The sequence below is a fragment of the Gracilinanus agilis genome, chromosome 5 (genome assembly GCF_016433145.1).
Source record: "Gracilinanus agilis isolate LMUSP501 chromosome 5, AgileGrace, whole genome shotgun sequence".
NCBI classification, from domain to species: domain Eukaryota; kingdom Metazoa; phylum Chordata; class Mammalia; order Didelphimorphia; family Didelphidae; genus Gracilinanus; species Gracilinanus agilis.
In genome coordinates, this window is record NC_058134.1 from 300391756 (window position 1) to 300409381 (window position 17626).

A 17626-nucleotide genomic window follows, 5' to 3' on the forward strand; every position below is an offset into this window, starting at 1 on the left:
CCGAGAACCGGCTCCTGGCGGGGAGAGCCCCAACCCCAAACCCCCACGACGGCTCCGGAAGGAGCTCATCTCATCCAGCTCCTCGTTTTACAGCTGAGGAAACTGAGGACGGCGGTGGGGGGCGAGTAGCACCGCAGGAGTGTCGCTCCTCCAGGGTCACTCCCGGAGGGACAGGAGAGTCACAATTCACCTGGAAGTGGGGTGAAAGGCCAGCGGAGCCCTTAAAAGGGAGAGGATGCCCCTGTGGCTCGAAGGAACTCTAACCAACTGCCCGTCTCGGGCTATATACAATATGTTTAGATACTTATAGACGTGCACACACGCGTGTATGTATTGCATGGAATGTATTGATGTTATAGTATATATACTGTCGTTACATGTTATTATATAATTATATGTTATATATATGTGATCTGAAATATAACCTGGCACGACGTTATTTATATACATACAAAGCCCAAGGCACAAGCTCTTGGGCCTACCTTGGGACTAACACCTTTTCATGGACAAATACTATATGAGACATAAACAGATATAAGTGTATTGTTATGTGGCAACATGTGCACAGTGTGAGAAAGAAAACAGGCAGACGGCAGAGGCAGAAGGACAAGAAGGAGGGAGAGCAAGAGGGAGAGGAAGAGACGGACGAGAGAGGGAGGGAGACGTCTGAGGGGGCCGTGCCGGCCCCTTACCTGCAAGCAGCTGAATACGGCAAAGAGGTAATGGAAAGCCATCACGTCGCTGTTGACAGCCATGAGCCCCAGGAGCCACGTGGCACTGATCAGCAGGAGCAGGAGGAAGGCCGTCCGGAGCCCGGAGCTGTGGAGGCGGCGGCGGCGTTACCTTCCTCGTCCCTGCCCTGGGGCTCTGGGGTGAGGCCCCCCAAGACCAAGGCTGTGTGTCCTTAGCACGGAGCCCAGAGACCCGGACCCAAACCAAACGTTTGCCCTTTGGGTGGAATCACGGCCCACGCGAAGGGGAGGGTTTTCTGTGGAGACGCGGGAGTGGGGGGCTGGCCCCGTGTTTGGGTCTGGCTCCTGGGGACGGGGTCTCACGGGCCTGGAAAGGACTGTCGGGGAGGGTGAGCCGAGCCTTCTTTTAAAGGGGAGGAAGCCGGGAGGGTCCCCCAGAGGGGCAGGGTTGGGCCTAGACTCGCTGGGACGCTCACGTGGCCCCCCTGAAAATGTCAGGGTGCGGGTCCCCCAGGAGCCCGCGTCCGCCCGCATCCCCGACATACGCGATCCCGGCCCTGTCATAGGTGCGGTGCTCCCGTCGGCAGGCCGCTCTCGCAGACAGGACGAAGATGACGGTGTTGATCTGCGGGGAAGGCACAGGGGTGGCCGTGAAGGGCTCGGAAGCGCCCCTCAGACTCCGCGCACTGCGGGGGCCTTCTGGGAGCGGCGAGGCCGGTAAGAGGGGAGGCCGAGCCTGCTCAGAGGGTCCTCGGCACAGAAGAGGGCAGTGAAACGCTCAGAGCCAAAGGGCGAGGAGCCAGAATGGGTCCTATGTCGGGGGCTGCCGAGTCCAGGCTTCCCCCTTTATAGTGAGGAAACCGAGGCACAGAACGGGGAATCCTCTGGCCTCGTCAGTGGTGGGGGAGACTGAAGGCCTGGACCAGGCGACCCGTGGCGGGGTTCTGACCTCTCCCACCCCCCAGTCCCTGGCTGGGTGCCCAGAGGGCGGGCGCTCCAGCCCGCGGACCTCGGGCTACTCTTCGGCCACGATTACAGACTCGCAGAGGTGGGACACGAGAGCACCAGCTCGGCCTTCTGCAGGCCGCCCTCAGCATTCCCATTTCCCGCCCAGACTGGCCACTCCTGGTCTCGGCCAAGCCCAGCGGGGAAGGGAAGACCATTTGCCCTGATTTCCGGGGAACGTCAGTAAAGGCCTTTTCAGCCGCTGTCGCTGGGCCCGTGAGCTCCCCCGAGCTCTCCCCCGAGCTCTCCCCCGAGCTCTCCCCCGAGCTCTCCCCGGGGCTGGCTGGACGCAGCTCTCTTCCTCGTCCTACCCTGCCAACGTCTCTGACTGCTGGGGGCTGGCCTGAAGCCCCGACTCCGCCACTCACTACACACCCCCTGACTTCCCTTATTTTTTTATTATTTTATTTTTTAAACCCTTTCCTTCCGTCTTAGAATCGATACTGGGTATCGGTTCTAAGGCAGAAGAGTGGTCAGGGCTAGGCGATGGCATGAAGTGACTTGCCCAGGGTCACACAGCTACGAGGTGTCTGAGGCCAGATTTGAACCCAGGACCTCCCCCTCTAAGTCTGGTCCTCAGTCCTCTGAGCCAGCTGCCCCCTGGCTTCCTTTAAGTCCCAATTCACTCCTCCAGTCCTCCTTGCACACTGTTGTCTCCCCCATTCCATCAGAAGCTCCCCGAGGGCTCCCCTCAGCACAATGCCGGGCCCCCAGGAGGGGCTCCATAAATGCCAGAGACAGGAAGAAAGCAAAGACAAAGGCCTTCGCGGGGACTCACAAGGACCACGATGCCGATGGGTCCAGCGAAGCTCCAGATGAGCGTGTCGTGGACGGACAGCCAGCAGAAGTCGGGGTTCCCGTAGCCCTGGGGGTCCAGGCCCACGGCGAGCCCTGCGTCAAAGCCAAACGTCAGAGAGGGCAGAAAGAGAACACCGAAGGGGGGAGTCCCAGGGCCCGGCGTTGGGAGGGAACTTGGAGTGGGGACAGTCAGAAGGAGGGACAGAGGAGCCGGGGAGAAGGCCGGAGAGCCGAGCGCGCAGACCGGCCCCTTCCCAGCGTTCCTCAGGCCCGAGCGCTGCTCCGTGAAGGCCTCCCGCCTTGGCCCTCCGCCCGCCTTGAGAGTCACGGCACCCCCTGTGCGCCGGGCTCGGTGCAGGCACCGACTCCTGGGCAGGTGCCGTGACAGGAGAGCAGACTGAGGGTCCCGTCGCGAGGAAGCATCGGAGCTTGGATTGGAACCCAGGCCTTCCCGCCTCTGGGCCCAGAGCTCTCTCCACTGAGCCATCCGTCTGCCCGTGACCTCAAGCTGCTGGAGGAGACCCTGGCCAGGAGGCCGTCCTGCCGGGCGCTTCCCTCCCCGAAGGGCTTGGAAGTGAGGATGATGCCAGGGAGAGCGTCCCCGGCTCCTCCGCCCGCCAGAGGGTGCTCCTGGGACCGGCCGGCCGTCACCGTCCGGATGAGGGCTGCCTCCTGCTGCAGGAGTGCTCTGTCTGGTAGGAGTTTAGCCGCGCCACGAGAGGCTGGTCCTGACCTGGACCTCTGGGTTCTGAGGGGCTCGGCCGGACTTGGCGCCCGGCTCCACGGCTCCACACTCCCTGCCTTGGCTTGGCTCCCAAAGGAGCCGGGCGGCCTCCCCTTCTCTTGGTCCCTGGCGTGTCCCGACGTCTCGGGCTCGCTGGGGTCCGTTTCTTTCAAGAATCCATCCTCGTGGCCCTTGGCCGGGACCTCGTGCTTGGAGCAGCGGTTACACACTGGAGTTTATCATCACAGACCCTGGGCTTCCTGGGGTTCTCGGCCCCTTCCTCCATTCTGCCCCCTCATTACAGAACTGGGTGCCATTTTGTATTCTTCCTTTTGGGGGCGACCTTGGCCAAAGGAGTCCTCATCTAGAAGCCAGCCTAAGGGAGACGTCCCCCCCCAGGACGCGTTAGGCTGTCCTGAGAGGACGACTGGCTCTCCCGTGGGGCCACAGTCCAGCAGACTGACCTAGAGAATGACCCAGAGAGGAGCCGCAAAGCCAAGTGGGCTTCCTTGTTGGGTCGGCTTGCTGAGCCCTCAGAACTGCCAGTCTATGGGAGAGCCCGAGATTCTGAGCTGGGGGGGCTTGTGGGGGGGATGCTTTCACCAAGCATGAGGACCTTCTTTGTGGGGAGTCAGTGGGCCTACTGGTGAGGAGGGACGAGGCAACATGGGAAGCCCAGGCCCACTCAGGGACGGCACCAGAGCCGCACATGGGACAGGTCCTGGGGAGTCACGGAGCTTGTGTGCCGGCCAGGAACCAGGGCGCTCACCCCTTAGCCTGCTCCCTCCTGCCCTGCTGAGCTGGCATGTTGGGCTGCCCTGTGTGCCTGGGGAGCACACGGAAAGGCTGTCATTTGGAAGATGCCCCGCAGAACGTTCCAGCAGATGCTTCACCTAAAATGAGCCAGCCTTGCCCAGGGATGGCCAGAGATGCCATCAGAGTTGGGACGTGGCTGCCGGCGTGTCCTGGAGTGGCGCCTCATTCTGCTGTGGTGGTGAGGGGGAGACACCCCCTGGGAAGGCTCTTAGGGGGGCAGGTGCTGAGGACCCGGCCGGCCTCGGGCCTCTCCTGAGCCACAACAATTCTCGAAGACCATGGGCCAGGCCCTAGGCCGCCAGCCACTGAGCACGTGGGCTTCTCCCAGCTCCGGGGCCCTGGAAACCCCGCAAACCCCGGGGAAGTCCGGGCCGTGGCTCGCTCTCCTTTACGGAAGGTCCAGAGAGGGGAAGGGCCTGCTCTGGTCACATCCCCCATCAGTGTCTGAGGCGGGATGGAGGCTCTTCTGACTCCGGGTGTGCCATGCGGACAGAGGGGCCTCCCTAAGGGAGATGAGACTCGCCCAAATGCTGGGGCGGTCAGGAACCAGAGCTGCTGATTCTGCTGCCTGACGGGCTCCCCAGCCACAAGGCTGCAAGGGGGGAGCGTTTAAGGGCTGTTCTCTGGGCGGGGGTGAGAGGATGAAGCGAGGATGACCGAAAGCAGCCGCAGAAGGCCCAGCCTCCCTCCCAGGCCTCCCACCCCCGCGCTGACCTGTCACGATGGCCGGGATGCCCCAGCCCAGGACGTAGTAGAATCGCATGTGTCCAGAGTCGATGTTCCTGACCTCGGTGAGCATACGATAGATGTGAAGGCCCTCCACAAACAGCCAAGCGAACGTGCTCATGTAGAAATAGTGCAGGAGGATGGCGATCACCGTGCACGTGAACTGGGGACAGACCAGACCCAGCTGGTTAAGGATCCCCACACGCTATGGGCACCCCGGAGGTATGGTCTCCTGCTCAAGAACCCTTTGTGGCTCCCGCTGACCTCTGCTTGGCATTTGAAGCCCTTTGCCCACCTCTGCCTCCAGTTACCATCCATTCCCCACTCCAGGAAAGGGGCTCACTCGTGTTTCCTGGAGCAGATGGTCTGTCTGTGGCCCTGGCACAGGCTGCCCCCAGGCCTGGCATGCCCTCCTTTCTTCCCTGACTCCCTTCAAGGAACACCTCCAACGCCCTCTCCCCATTCCCAATTATTTCGTATTCACGTTGGTCACTGTACACGAACAGGGACTATTTTCTCCTCTTTGTAAACCCAGCACTTGGCACAGTGCCTGGCACATAGTAGGAGCTTAATAAACGCTGGTTCGCTAACTGACTCTATGAACTTTTCTATGTACAGGATGTATTCCTCCTCCCCCAAAATGGAAGATACTTGAGGGCAATGACTTTTTTCTGCGGATGCTAATAAAAAACAAACAAGTAATAAAATGAAAAGCCATAATACCTAGAAGAGCCCAAACAGACTCAAAGGTTTGCCAAGCGGTTTACGTATGTTATCGCCGCTTATCTTCACAATCACCCTATTAACATCCCCATTTTAGGAATTTTAGAGAAGAGGAAACTGAGGCTGCCAGAGATGAGCTGACTTCCTGGAGTCATGGCGCGCTCGTGTCCGAGTTGGGCTTGGAGCTCTTGGCCGCCGGAGGTCTAAGCCCGAGAGTGGTGCCAAGGAGGGGGCAGGTTTCCCTTCCCCCCTCATCCCGCAGGCTGCTGTCCCCTTCCACTGCCGGGGCCATCTTTATCGCCCCATGACTGGCAGGGGTGAGCCTCCTGCCCAGGGAGCATCTTGGGCTCTAGCCATGGGGCACGGAACGTCTGTTCTGGAGCCTCGTGCTGGTGTTTTGGGGGAATCTTGGATCTGGGGGGCTTCCCCTGCCCCAGGCACCTGGGCCTGGCACAGGGCACACGGTCTTTGAGGGAGGGGAGAAAACAAGAGGAAGAGCCCACAAATTGGAGCAGGAAGACCCGAGTTTGAGAACTGCAGCTGCTGGGCCAGGAGGCTAGCAAGCCAGGATGGACCATTCTTTGGGGAGCACTGAGCCTCAGCTCAAGGGGGGATCCCTGCTGGAACGCCTGGTCAGGCACAGGCGGGCCCCAACGGCCTCCGAGGTCCCTTCTGGATCCAGGTGAGGGGAAGGCTGTGTCGGGAGCAGGGAGCCGGCCCCAGCCCCGGGCACGGTGCCTCTTGCAGGAAAGAACAAAGACAGAAATCTTGGGGTTCGTAAATCATTTGAGGCGGCCGATAATCTGGGGGTGGGGAGCGGCCGGAGCCTCTCCCTGAAACACGACTGCGAGATTGCAGGAACTCATAAAAGGTGGGCCCCGGGCCAAGCCCACGGATTCGGGGCCCACATTCCTCGCCTGGATGTCCGCAGCTCTCCTTGCAGGTGAGCCCGAGAGCAGGAGGGGATGGACGGCCTTCCCGCCCTGACCCCAGGAAGGGCCGCCGCTCGTGTGGGGAGGGGAAAGCTGGGCAAGAACTCTGTGGGGAGAGAGAAGAGGCCGGGCAGCAGGTGCCCAGGCGGGGGAGCTCGGGATGGCCCTCCGAGAACGCCCCCGAGGCTAGCCTGGGCCGGGGTGGTGGCCGCTGGGCTCAGAGCGTGGCACGGGCCCAGAATGCCCTGGCCGGCGGCTCCAGCCTCTTCGGAGGGCGCAGGGAGGGAGATCTTTGCGGATGGTTTAAGCAACGGGATGAAGTTGAGAAGAAAATGAATTGAGAGGCGGCTCAGGGGATAGAGCAATGGCCCAAGGCACACCAACCTGGGGTGAAGAAAGCACCCTTCCTGACTGGGCCCCCCGAACCTCAGTTTCCTGATCTGTAAAACGGGGGAAATGCCTCCAGTACTTGAAACCGGGGGGGGGTGCTTCCGATGACCCCCTCATCCACCGCGTGGCCCTGGGACCATGGAAGGACCAACTTCAAGGCATCACTGAAGGCCCTTTTTGGCCCTCGGCCTCTGTCCAGGGGCTCCTCCTCAGACGCCTACAGCCCGGGGGGCCCCGAGGCTCTGTCCTGGGCTCTTCTTTCCTCCTTCTAGCCTCTCTCCCTTGGGGAGCTCGTCCCTCCCTTTGGGTTCAGTTATCTATCATCTCTGCAGGTGCTGGATTCCCAGTACGGTCCAGCCCTCGGCTCCGGAGTTCCAGCTTAGAACCCGGCTCGAAGGGGACAAGCCCGAGACAGTGTCGGGATTCATTCCCCGTGGTGGGTCCTCCTGCCAGCCGGGCCAGCCGGGGGGCCCCTCCTCGCACGCACACCTCCAACCTCGGCTGCCGTTTCTTGGTCCGTAACACGTCGGGTCACCCCCTCGCCCCGCCACACTCAGCCCTAGCCCCATCCCCCCGCCATCTACGTCCAAAGTCTCCCCAGTTCGGGCTGCTGCAGGTTCAGCTGCCAACCTGCACTTTCTAAAGCAAAGGTGTGCCGGGCCTGTTCCTGCTCCGCAACCTCAGCTAGTTCAGTGACTACCTCAAGGACCTTGTCTGAGGTCCTGGGATGGGCATCCGGCTTCTTCCTGCCCTGCCTGTTTGGAATGCTGAACTCCGCAACCCAACTTCCCTGACCGCCTGCCTTCCTGGCCCGAGACCTCGTCTCCCATCGCCTCGCCTTTGTCCCTGACGTCTGGGAAGCTCGCTCTTCCTCTCTGCCTCCTGGCTTCCTTCAAGACTCCGCTCGAATCCCAGAGGAGACCCTTGCTGGCCCCAGGGCTGGGGCTCCCTCACAGATCACCCCCTGTCTGCTCTGTCTGGGTGTGCTGGGTCTTACCCCGTCCCTGGCAGGGATCCAGCCTGGCCCGGGGCAGGGGGCGCAGCTTACCGGATTTTCTGTCTGGTCAATCCCAATCACAAAGACCAGCTGGGAGGAGAAGAGGGCCGCGATCAGATTCCTGTGGATGCTGTGGAGATTGGCACGGAGCGTCCGGAGCACCAACAGGAGGATGAAGGCCATGAGCAAAGCCACCAGGGAGACGGCCACGCTCGTGTAGGTGACAATCTTAAGAGGCAGGACCTCGCCATGCTGCAGGACAGGGAAGGAGGAAGAAGAAGGGGGCCATGGGACCGGGGCTGAGTGCAGCTGGGCCCCCTCCTCAAAGACCCCGAAAATGACCAAGCTGGGGTTCTAGGGTGCCCCAGCAGCACATCAGCGGCTCATTGAAGCTAAGAGCTGCCGGGGGTCTCAATGAACCTTCCCTGCACAAAGGGTCCTCAGCTGAGGCCAAGGGCGCCCCCTTGGTGCCTGACACCTTCTCTGCAGGGGCAGCTTCTAATAGCAATATTTTGGGGTCATTGATCCAGGGCTGGAGGGGAGGGACCTGAGCAGCCCCCAAGGCCGTGCCTGCAGCCTCCTGGGAGCTCAAGGAGGAACATTCACAGAGTTCATTCCACCCATTATCTCTTTTAAGCCTCCCAACAACCCAGGGAAGTGGGTACTACAGAGATTATCGTCCCCATTTTAAAAGAGGGGAAACTGAGGCCAAGACGATGGAAGGGACTTGGTAAGTAAATAGCTCTAAGTGACAGAACTGAAGGAACCTCCTTCTTAAGATTTCCAAATCACTCCCTGAGAAAGGTTTGTAGCCCTTGACATGAATAATGCCCAAGTCAGGTTGCACCACTGTTCTATCAGTTATAGGAAGGAGAGTTGCAGGAGCTGCTTCGGCCCCTGAAGCCTGTTGTTCTTCAGTGTTCTTATCTGTGGCCTGTTGCTTAGTATCACCCCCCTTTTTTGGTGTAACTGTATTTTCAAAAATTTCTATTGGCGTGATTGTCTTTGCACCTAGATCCTTTCCTTCTCTGATTTGCTTATTTATCTCTTTGAGGGTCTTCATTCGCTCCACTAACTGTTCCAAAACCAGGTTTGTTATTTCTGTTTTTCCAAAGGTAAATGCTAGAACTTTCCTCACTATCATCAGGGCCCCATAAAATGTTACAGCCATGGCTATCCCCGATGGCACATATGCCAAAGCTTCCCCCACTGATATAGTTAACCACATGTAGGTATCATAGACTTCAATCATTTGTTTGAAAAATTGGGGAATAGCCAAAAGGTAGCCCAGGTCTGCCGTATCCCATATAGTAGCACCCCAGAGCATCTCAGTGTGACAACGGCTCTGTTGATGAAGCTGGCCATATGGATCACTTCCTACTCAGGTTCTGAAATAAAAATCCTAGGCTGGCTCGCCAAAACTGTTATATTTGCATGAAACAGCGTTTTGAGAAGCTGAAGGGATGGCCAGATATCGGTAACTTGCTACACTCACTCCTCTCCCACTGACAGTGAATTGCCTTGCCTAGCCTTGTCAGAAGAGTTCAGATCAAACCTCCATTTCCAACTGATTTCTAACTGTTTGTTGGGAGGGGGGAGAAGGAGCCAGTTTATGCCCCTCCCTCGCCACTCAAGCCTGTCAGTGGAGGAGGAGGGAGTCTAGCAAGTTACCGATATCTGGCCATGCCTTCAGCTTCTCAAAACACTGTTTCATACAAATATAACAATAGTTGGCAAATGTCAGAGGTGGCCCCGAGACCTAGGTCTTCCTGACTCGAGTCCTGCCCTCTCTATTACAGAATGCTGCCTCGGATCGTTATGCCCAATTTACAACTAAGAGTTCTGATTTGGGGATGGGAAGGTGGGGATGCGAAAGGAAGTACTCCTTTGGTGGGTCAGGTTTCAGGCATCTCACACACTCTTGTATTCTCCAGGGCTGGAGGAAGCCACACTCTTGTCTCTCTGATTTTGGGGGTACCCCTTCTGTATGGGAACCCCACACTTTACAGTCTGGGCCTCAAGAGAGGCCACTGAACATGGCCAGCCTGATGGAAGACACATTCATGAGAGCAGAGCTCTGGGAGCTTCTGGGGGGTCCTGGTCTCTCCTGTGGGGACCCTGGGGTAGGAGGGCTTATTCCCCTTCGGATATATTTGCTGAGAACTTTGGTTCTCAAGGTAAAAGCCAGAATAGGCTTGTCTCTCAGGCCAATGAAGCCCCGCCCTGAGGCAGCTCTGGGCACTGGGGTACCCTCTATCCAGGAGGAGCAAGCCCAATGGGCCCACCAGCACCCCATTCTGCAAACGGCCCAGTGTGTCTAAAGCTGTTGAGAGAGGTGGCCCTTGTGGGGAGGAAAGAAAGGCATAGCTCTCGAGGTACCTCTCAGAGCCCTCTCCCGTCCCTCCCACCCCCTGTTCTAAGCCAGGGATGTGCTGAGCCTCAGGGACCCTTTTTAAGAACAACGCCTAAGGAAGCTGATTCTATTCAACTCTCCTTCTGAAAATATTAAAAACCCACAGAGCCCCAGTCAGGCCCCTCGGGCCTGGCCTTCCCTCCTCCACGCCAGGACACGTCTCACCTCGCGCTTGGAGATGTCCATGAGCACGGCCAGGCTGCTTGTGTGGCTGCACTGACAGGTGATGTGACTGTTGTTTCTGGAAACCAGCTCGCAGCCCTTGGCCGACCAGCCCCCGGCACCCAGGCTCCTAGGGCAGAAAGGGCCAGCTAGGATCCCCTCCCGCTCCGGGGCCCCAGAGTGCTCTTCCTGCCATCCTGGGTAAATGGCACCCAAAGCCCCCTCCGTTTCCCGGCTGCTGCCTCGGTGCTCTGGGGCCCTGGAAGAGACGGGGCCGGCAGCGGCTCCATTCCTCCTGGGGAGATAGGGACCGACCCAGGCCCCCTTCCTTCTACCCGCAACGGGCCTCCCCCTTAGGTTCTGTGGCCCCAGGTAGGCCTTTGAGGGAACAGAGTGGTACCCACGGCATGCAGCACAGGGATAGGCACCCAGTCAGCCCACGATCACTGATTTCTCATTTATCTCTCTGGGCCTTTAGTGCCCTGAGACTTCCTCCTTATGGACTAGCAGGCTGAGATCCAGAGGAGGTTAGGGCAGGGTCCCAGAGTTTCTTGGGGGCAGACGAGGGAGCCCGGGTCTCCTGGGTCCCTGTCCAGGAATAGGGATGACACCGTAGCCTCCCACAAGGCCTTCCTCAGGCCATTCATGGCCCCCACCATCCTGGGTGTTTGAGAACAAGGGAGCTCCTGGCCTTCCCTGCCCCTTCGCCTCCTCTTGCAGGGCCAGGAGCTCTCTCGCCTCTCTCACACTCCATCGCCTCCTGCGTGGAGAAGAATGGAAGGGCTGCTGCTTCAAAGCCTCTCCTTTCAGTCAGGGGCGGTTAAGGAAGGGCCATAAAAGCCTCATTATTGGGCGACCCTTTGGTCTGAGGATTCCCCAAGGGTTTTATGGGATCTGTTCAGAGCCAAGCCCACATCCTCCTCCTCATCGGGGGCCCTCAAAGCCCAGGAGACACTAGTCCAAAGCCAGGCAGAGAACCCGCACGCGCCTCTGCTCTGGGAAAATGGCTTTCTCCCCAGCTCCAGCCTCAGTTTACTCATCTATAAAATGGGGTGTGAAAGTTAATAAGAGTCTGTCTGGCCCTTCTGAAGCTCCTTGAATAAAAGAGGCTTCATAAAAATCCAGTAAAAATGATTAAATGCAATGACTCATGGGGCTTCTGTGCAGAAACAATGAGCTGGTGCCAGAGGAAAAAGTCGGAGGAGTCGACGGCCCTTTGGTTCTTCGGGGAAACCGATGAAACGCGCTTTATGGCCGCTTTTGTCTGGACATCACAGAGCCTCCAGGAAATAACCTCAAACCCCCCCCCCCCCCCCGGGAAGCAGACAAAGGAGCCCGAACACCTGCAGCCAGCCCGGAGGAGGCCCCGGCTCTGCCCTCCTGGAACGGTCTCACTGCTTGGTAAGCACCACCTGTGTGCCAGGCCAAGGTAGGAGCGCCCATAACGATAATGGTAACCGCTGGCACTTGTGTTTGAGCCTCGGAACAAGGAGGCTGGTGGGAGGGCTGCTGTGATTATCCCTGGTTTACAGTGAGGGAAACTGAGACACAAGACTGAAACAAGCAGGGCTACATGACTAGCTCAGGGTCATCCGGCTAATTAAGTGGCCGAGGCCAGCCACCTTCTGAGCCTCCAGCCAGCTCTAGGGAGGCAGTGAGTGCATGTGACCAACCGATCCACCAGTCAGCTGCCATCACTAATCGGGGGCTTAGCTCCCCCGCAAACACCGTGCCCTGTCTGCTCCCTCTTTCCTTTCTGGAAGCTCCTGACCTGCCCCCCTCTTCCTGGGCCCCCTGAGCAGCAGCCTCCCCTCCTTAGGCGAGTCCATGGCCTCTCCCTGGGCCCCCTGAGCGGCAGCCTCCCCTCCTTGGGCGGGCCCACAGCCTCTTCCCATGACTTGGAGGACGAGAAGCCTCCCTCCGGATCCCCGCGCTCACCCCAAGGAGTGGTTCCAGAAGACGCAGACGGGCTTGGTCCTCTCCTGGGTCTCCAGCAGAGTGTATTCCACGAGGATGGGGTGCCCTGGCTGGGCCGAGGCCCGCTCCCCCTCGCTGTGGAGCAGGGTGCTCACGATGGGGCTGTTAATGACGGGCCGGTGGGGCAGTCTGGAAGAAAAGCAGCGAGTGCGAATTAGGGACGCTGCGGGGAAAGCCTCCTCAAAGCCGGGAGGAAGGATGGGCGAGCCTGGTGTCCACAGGGCTGCCCCAAGGCACACAGGAGGTAGGATTAGAACCCAGAGCCTCCGCTCCTGGTCCAGATGCTCTTTCCACTGTGCCACACGGCGGGCCTCAGACTCTTGAATAATACCCTTTCTGGCCCCAAGGAAGGGGATGGGGAGTGAGCTGGGGGGGCCGGAGCAGAAGAGGCCTCTGGGCACCTGGCTGGCCCCCCGGCCGGGGGTAAGCTCACCGCAGACTCCTCCGGTCGGGGTCGTACAGCTCCGGCAGCAGCTGGCCGAGGGAGCGACAGATGAGGACCAGGCCGACGGCGTGCTGGCTCCGGGTGTCCGGCTGCCGCTTCCTCCTCTTAGACAGGGCCCTGGTGGCCCGGTCACGTGGGGGGGCTCCAGGGGTCCCTCTGGGCTTGGAGGGCTTCACTGTGGGGGCGTCTGCAAGATCAGCACCAGAGTCAGAGAGGCCGGACGGGCAGAGCAGCCAGGCTGGAGAGGCGCCGAGGAGAGGCCAAGGCCCGGCCTGGTGACCTCTGGGGGTCAAGGCATGGCCCGGCCTGGTGACCTCTGGGGGTCAAGGCATGGCCCGGCCTGGGTGACCTCTGGGGGTCAAGGCATGGCCCGGCCTGGGTGACCAGCGGTGGCCGAGGGCTGGCCCGGCCCAGGTGACTGGACTGCAGACAACCCCGCCTTTGCGTGTGGCTTTGCGTACATCCCCAGAAGGTCCCCCAAGACTCGGAATGTCCCCCCCATCTGTGTGGCTCCGACGTTCCCTTGTCCAGGCAGCCTCCCTCAGGCCTCCCATGGGGGCGTTTCCTGCTCTTGACACTTTCCAAAAACCCTCCCAGAGAGGCCTCGTGGGCACTGTGGAGCACGAGGGACTTAGAGACAGAAAGTCCTGGGTTCAAATCCTGCCTCTCACATTTAGCCGCTGGGTGACCCTGTACGAGACCCCTCTCAGGGCCCCCATTTTGTCATCTGTCACACCGGAGAGGGAGGGGCTGGCTTTGCCGGCCCCGAAGGCCCCCCACCCCGGCTCTACGGCCCACGGTCTGGACACGCTCCCCCATCCCACTGCGCTGTCTACACGGCTGCCCATGACGCCCCGCCTGCTGCCTCCCCCAGGGACGGCCCTAATCGGGGTGGGGGCCTCTGGGCTGCCTGGGCGGAGCGAGGCCAGCCATGTCCGAGTCCCTGGAGGGTAGCTCCAGGGCGGAGAAGCACCTCCGAGAGCCCCGAGGCCAGACGCGGAGGGAACAAAGTGATTTTCTGAGGGCCACACGAGTACCAGGGTGGGATTCGAACCCGAGACTCCGCGGACAGAAGGTGAGCTTCCTGAGGACGAGGGCCGGCCCAGCCGGGGAAGGAGAAATGGGCAGCCTCCCGGCGAGGCCAGACTCACCTCTCCGGTCCGAGGGCTCAAACAGGTGGGCAGGGAAGAGGACGGAGGACTGCAGGTCCCTGGGGTAGCCCTCGCGAAGGTCCTCGAAGCGCGGCACTCTGGCCCCCGTGAAGTTGGCCTCGTCGAAGACGGCGGCCGCCAGGACTGTAACGGAACGGTGGGTCAGGCGAGGAGGAGCCGGGGGACCCGGGCTGGACGCCTGCCGCGCCGTCTGGGGGGGCTCCCTGCGTGGGCACCCCTGCCTCCCGGGGGACCCCTCGGAGGGGGGCGGCGGCAGCCTCCACCCAGGGCTCCTCGCCTCCTCCGAGGCCCGGCCATGCCGCCTCCCACAGGATCGCGAGGGAAGCCGCGATGTGAAATCCAGTTATTAGAATATAAAAAGAAGGGGCAGCGGGCAGCCAGGCAGCTGGAGAGCCAGAGACCGGACACCTCCCAGCTGTGTGACCCTGGGCAAGTCACTTCACCCCCTGGCCCAGCCCTTACTGCTCCTCTAAGGACACAGTATTGATTCCGAGGCGCAAGGCGAGGCGGCTCTTAATGTCAAAAAGGAAAAGCAGGCTCATGGGACGCCCCCTCCAGATCTATTCCCGAGCCCTCGGCGAGGCCACGGGGGAGCCACCGGGTCGGCAGGACCCCTCCACGGCGGCAGAGGGCGAGCCTGCCCGCTCCCCCCTCGCTGGAACGGCCTTGAGGATGGTTTGGGGAGGCTCACGGAGGGGGGCTGAGAGCCTGGTGCGGGGAGAGGAGGAAGGAGCCCCCCACAGCCTGCTCTGATCAGGAGGACCCCTGCCTCCTCCTGACCCCTATGAACCCTGGGCCAGCTTGGGGGAGATTTAGGGGTGAAGCCTGGTCCCCTGTGAGCCTCAGGCCAGCTTGGAGATTTGGGGGTGAAGCCTGGTCCCCTGTGAGCCTCAGGCCAGCTTGGGGGACATTTAGGGGTGAAGCCCGGTCCCCTGTGAGCCTCAGGCCAGCTTGGAGATTTGGGGGTGAAGCCCGGTCCCCTGTGAGCCTCGGGCCAGCTTGGGGGACATTTAGGGGTGAAGCCCGGTCCCCTGTGAGCCTCAGGCCAGCTTGGAGATTTGGGGGTGAAGCCCGGTCCCCTGTGAGTGTCCCTTAGCCCCGGGGGAGGTGGGTCAGCCGGGGCTCACTCATGTTGTCTGTGACGATGACGAAGGGCTTCATGTAGGTCCTCCTCATGTTCTTCACCAAGGTGGAGAAATAATCCTCGTAGTGCCGGAGCAGGTGGGCCGTGCCCCCCTCCGTGCGCTGGATCTGCTCCCAGGAGTCCTTGTGGGTGGCGTCCAGCAGGGCACTGCCCGCTCGGATGAGGTTCTGGAGGGAGGCGAGAGCGAGTCACCTCGGGCAGGCCCGCCGGGGACGCCCTGGCCTGAGACAGCCTCCCTCGCTGCCTCTCCCAAGAATCTCGTGACGTCCGAGAAGCTGCGGCTCACGCTTCAGGGACTCGCTCCCAGCCGCCCGGGCTGATAAACAGCCTCCCTTCTCGGTCTCCTCCCTTGGAAAATGGGCCCGTCGGGGCGCGCATGACGGGGCTTCTCTTGGGAAGACGCCGGAAGCCATGGGGCGCCGGGGCTGGCCGACCGCCCACCTTTGTGGGGCCGGAATGCTCCGGGGCTTGGCTCGGGGGCCTGCAGAACCCCGAGAGCGGCCTCCCTCCTGCCCACCTCGTTGAACTCCGCGTCTCTGGTGGCAGCCAGCTCGAAGCCTTGCTGCCGGCTCTCGTAGCGGAGCACGTGCATCAGCACCTGGTAGGCTGTGCGCACGTCATTCCCATACAGGGTGGCCGCAGACCTGGTGGCGTTCTCCAGCGCGCGGGCGAGCTGGACTGACTTATCCCCGTCCAGGCGGGTCTCGTTGCGGTGGAGTTTTTCATTCTGAAATGGGGAAAGGGAAAATGAATGTTTGGGAAGGGCCATTTGGGGCCACTTTGGTTAAAATGTCGATATAATAAAATTTAAATAAAAATAAAGTAAGATATTGGCCTCATGAGGGCTCTGACGCCATCCCAGTCTGGGGCCAGATTTGAACCCAGGACCTCCCGTCTCTAAGCTTCATTCCATCCACGGAGCCACCCAGCTGCACCCTGCGGCCGTCATTTTTGCAGAAGGTCTTTGGCCAAGGGTTCTCCTCGGGGACTCTCGCTGAAGTTCCCCCTCCCTTCTCCCAGCTGGCCCTTAGTCCAGTGAAGTGGACTTGGCACTAGTAGCCATGCAACAAGCCAGGCCCCTCCTCAGACTTCTGGGAAAGAATGCCGTCCCCACTGAGACAAGGACCTCTGGGAGTACACATGGGGATGTGCCTGGGGCCTTGGGCCTAGAACGACGGCTCTCTAGCAAAACGGAATCCTGGGGAAAGAGGTACCAAGGGGCCACTTTTGTACAGCCCGACGGAACCGCTTGTTGGCTCTGGGAGGGGAAGGGAGAGAAAATAAATCGTGGAAATGTGGGAAAATGTCTAAAAATAAAATAAATTAAATATAAATAAAAATTTAAAAAGGAGATATTAGAAAACAATTGGCTGGTTCGGTGACTTTCCCACCAGGAAGGAGCCCCAGCAGGGCCTTGGAGAGCTCTGCTATCTCCCCTCCCCACCATGATGGGCTTCTCCTTGGCCGCCTCCACAGGGACTTTACCCGAGGACGGCCTTCGACCCAGGCCGCGGGGGTGGGGGCTGCCATGGGGAGGAGGACGAGGGCTGAGCCTGGTTCTTCTTGGCTCCGGAGGGCAGAAGCGGCCCAGGTACAGGGACAAAGGGCCAGGGCCCTCCGTCCCAGGAGGAAGTGCTCAGGGCCTGCCCATGGATGGGGCACCTGCTCCGACCCTGGGCCAGCATGGCTGCAGAAAGCTCGAGGCCCGGACGCGTCGGCCCCTCACTGGCTTGTGCCTTGGGAGGGAGGCCGGCCTCTTACCGTGGCTTTGAGGCCCAGGAAGGAGGACGTGGTACAGTTGAAGAGCTCCGGGGGCAGCCAGCCCTTCTCGCTGCTGCAGTGGCGGATGGCGTTCCCTGGAACCAAGACAACGGCAGCGTTGGAGAACCTCGGCCCGCTGAGCTGACCCACCGCCTGCCCCGGGTCCTGAGGAGCTCAGGGAGCACCGCGATGCCCCAAAGAGGCTCTGGGGTCGGGGAGCACCGGCAGCGGGGAGGGAGACGGCCCTGGGGAGAACCAGGCATTCCAAGGGATGGAGGGAGGACAAAGGGCATTCTAGGCACAGAGCTGGGGGATGGGCAAGCGGCCAAACTGGCCGGAACAGAGAGTGAAAGGGGGCATCCTCTGAGGCCGGTGTGGGCAGGCACGCGGGTGCTGGGCAGCCTGGAGGATCTGCTCAGTGCTTCGGGAGCACCTGGCTAGCCCGACAGACCTCCTGATAGCCCGCCGCCTGGCCTCCAGCTGATAGCCCGCCGCCTGGCCTCCAGCTGATAGCTCGCCGCCTGGCCTCCAGCTGATAGCCCGCCGCCTGGCCTCCAGCTGATAGCCCGCCGCCTGGCCCACTTACCCCACGGCCTCCCATGCCACACTTACCCACAGATCCCTTGGGACAGGGCACCGCCGCGGGCTGTCCAAACTTGGTCTGTGGCCACCAGATGCCAGCCTCAAAGGCGCGGGGGCAGCCGCTGTAGATCACTGGGGCACATGGGGAGAGCCGCCTGAGCCACGAG

At 60.7% G+C, this 17626-nt stretch overlaps 1 protein-coding gene across 1 annotated transcript in view; it reads right to left on the minus strand.

The window, feature by feature from the left end:
- The window catches only part of CELSR1 (cadherin EGF LAG seven-pass G-type receptor 1), an 89499-nt gene that overhangs the window by 11180 nt on the left and 60693 nt on the right, over positions 1-17626 (minus strand). Inside the window, exons 15-27 of the mRNA XM_044679281.1 lie at positions 17490-17614; positions 16878-16972; positions 15634-15843; positions 15100-15283; positions 13952-14095; positions 12789-12987; positions 12317-12484; positions 10382-10508; positions 7855-8055; positions 4750-4924; positions 2476-2588; positions 1238-1317; positions 693-819 (exon numbers count right to left, since the gene is read on the minus strand). Of these exons, the coding sequence (XP_044535216.1) occupies positions 693-819; positions 1238-1317; positions 2476-2588; positions 4750-4924; positions 7855-8055; positions 10382-10508; positions 12317-12484; positions 12789-12987; positions 13952-14095; positions 15100-15283; positions 15634-15843; positions 16878-16972; positions 17490-17614 (1948 nt within the window). The remainder of the gene's footprint in view (positions 1-692; positions 820-1237; positions 1318-2475; positions 2589-4749; positions 4925-7854; positions 8056-10381; positions 10509-12316; positions 12485-12788; positions 12988-13951; positions 14096-15099; positions 15284-15633; positions 15844-16877; positions 16973-17489; positions 17615-17626) is intronic.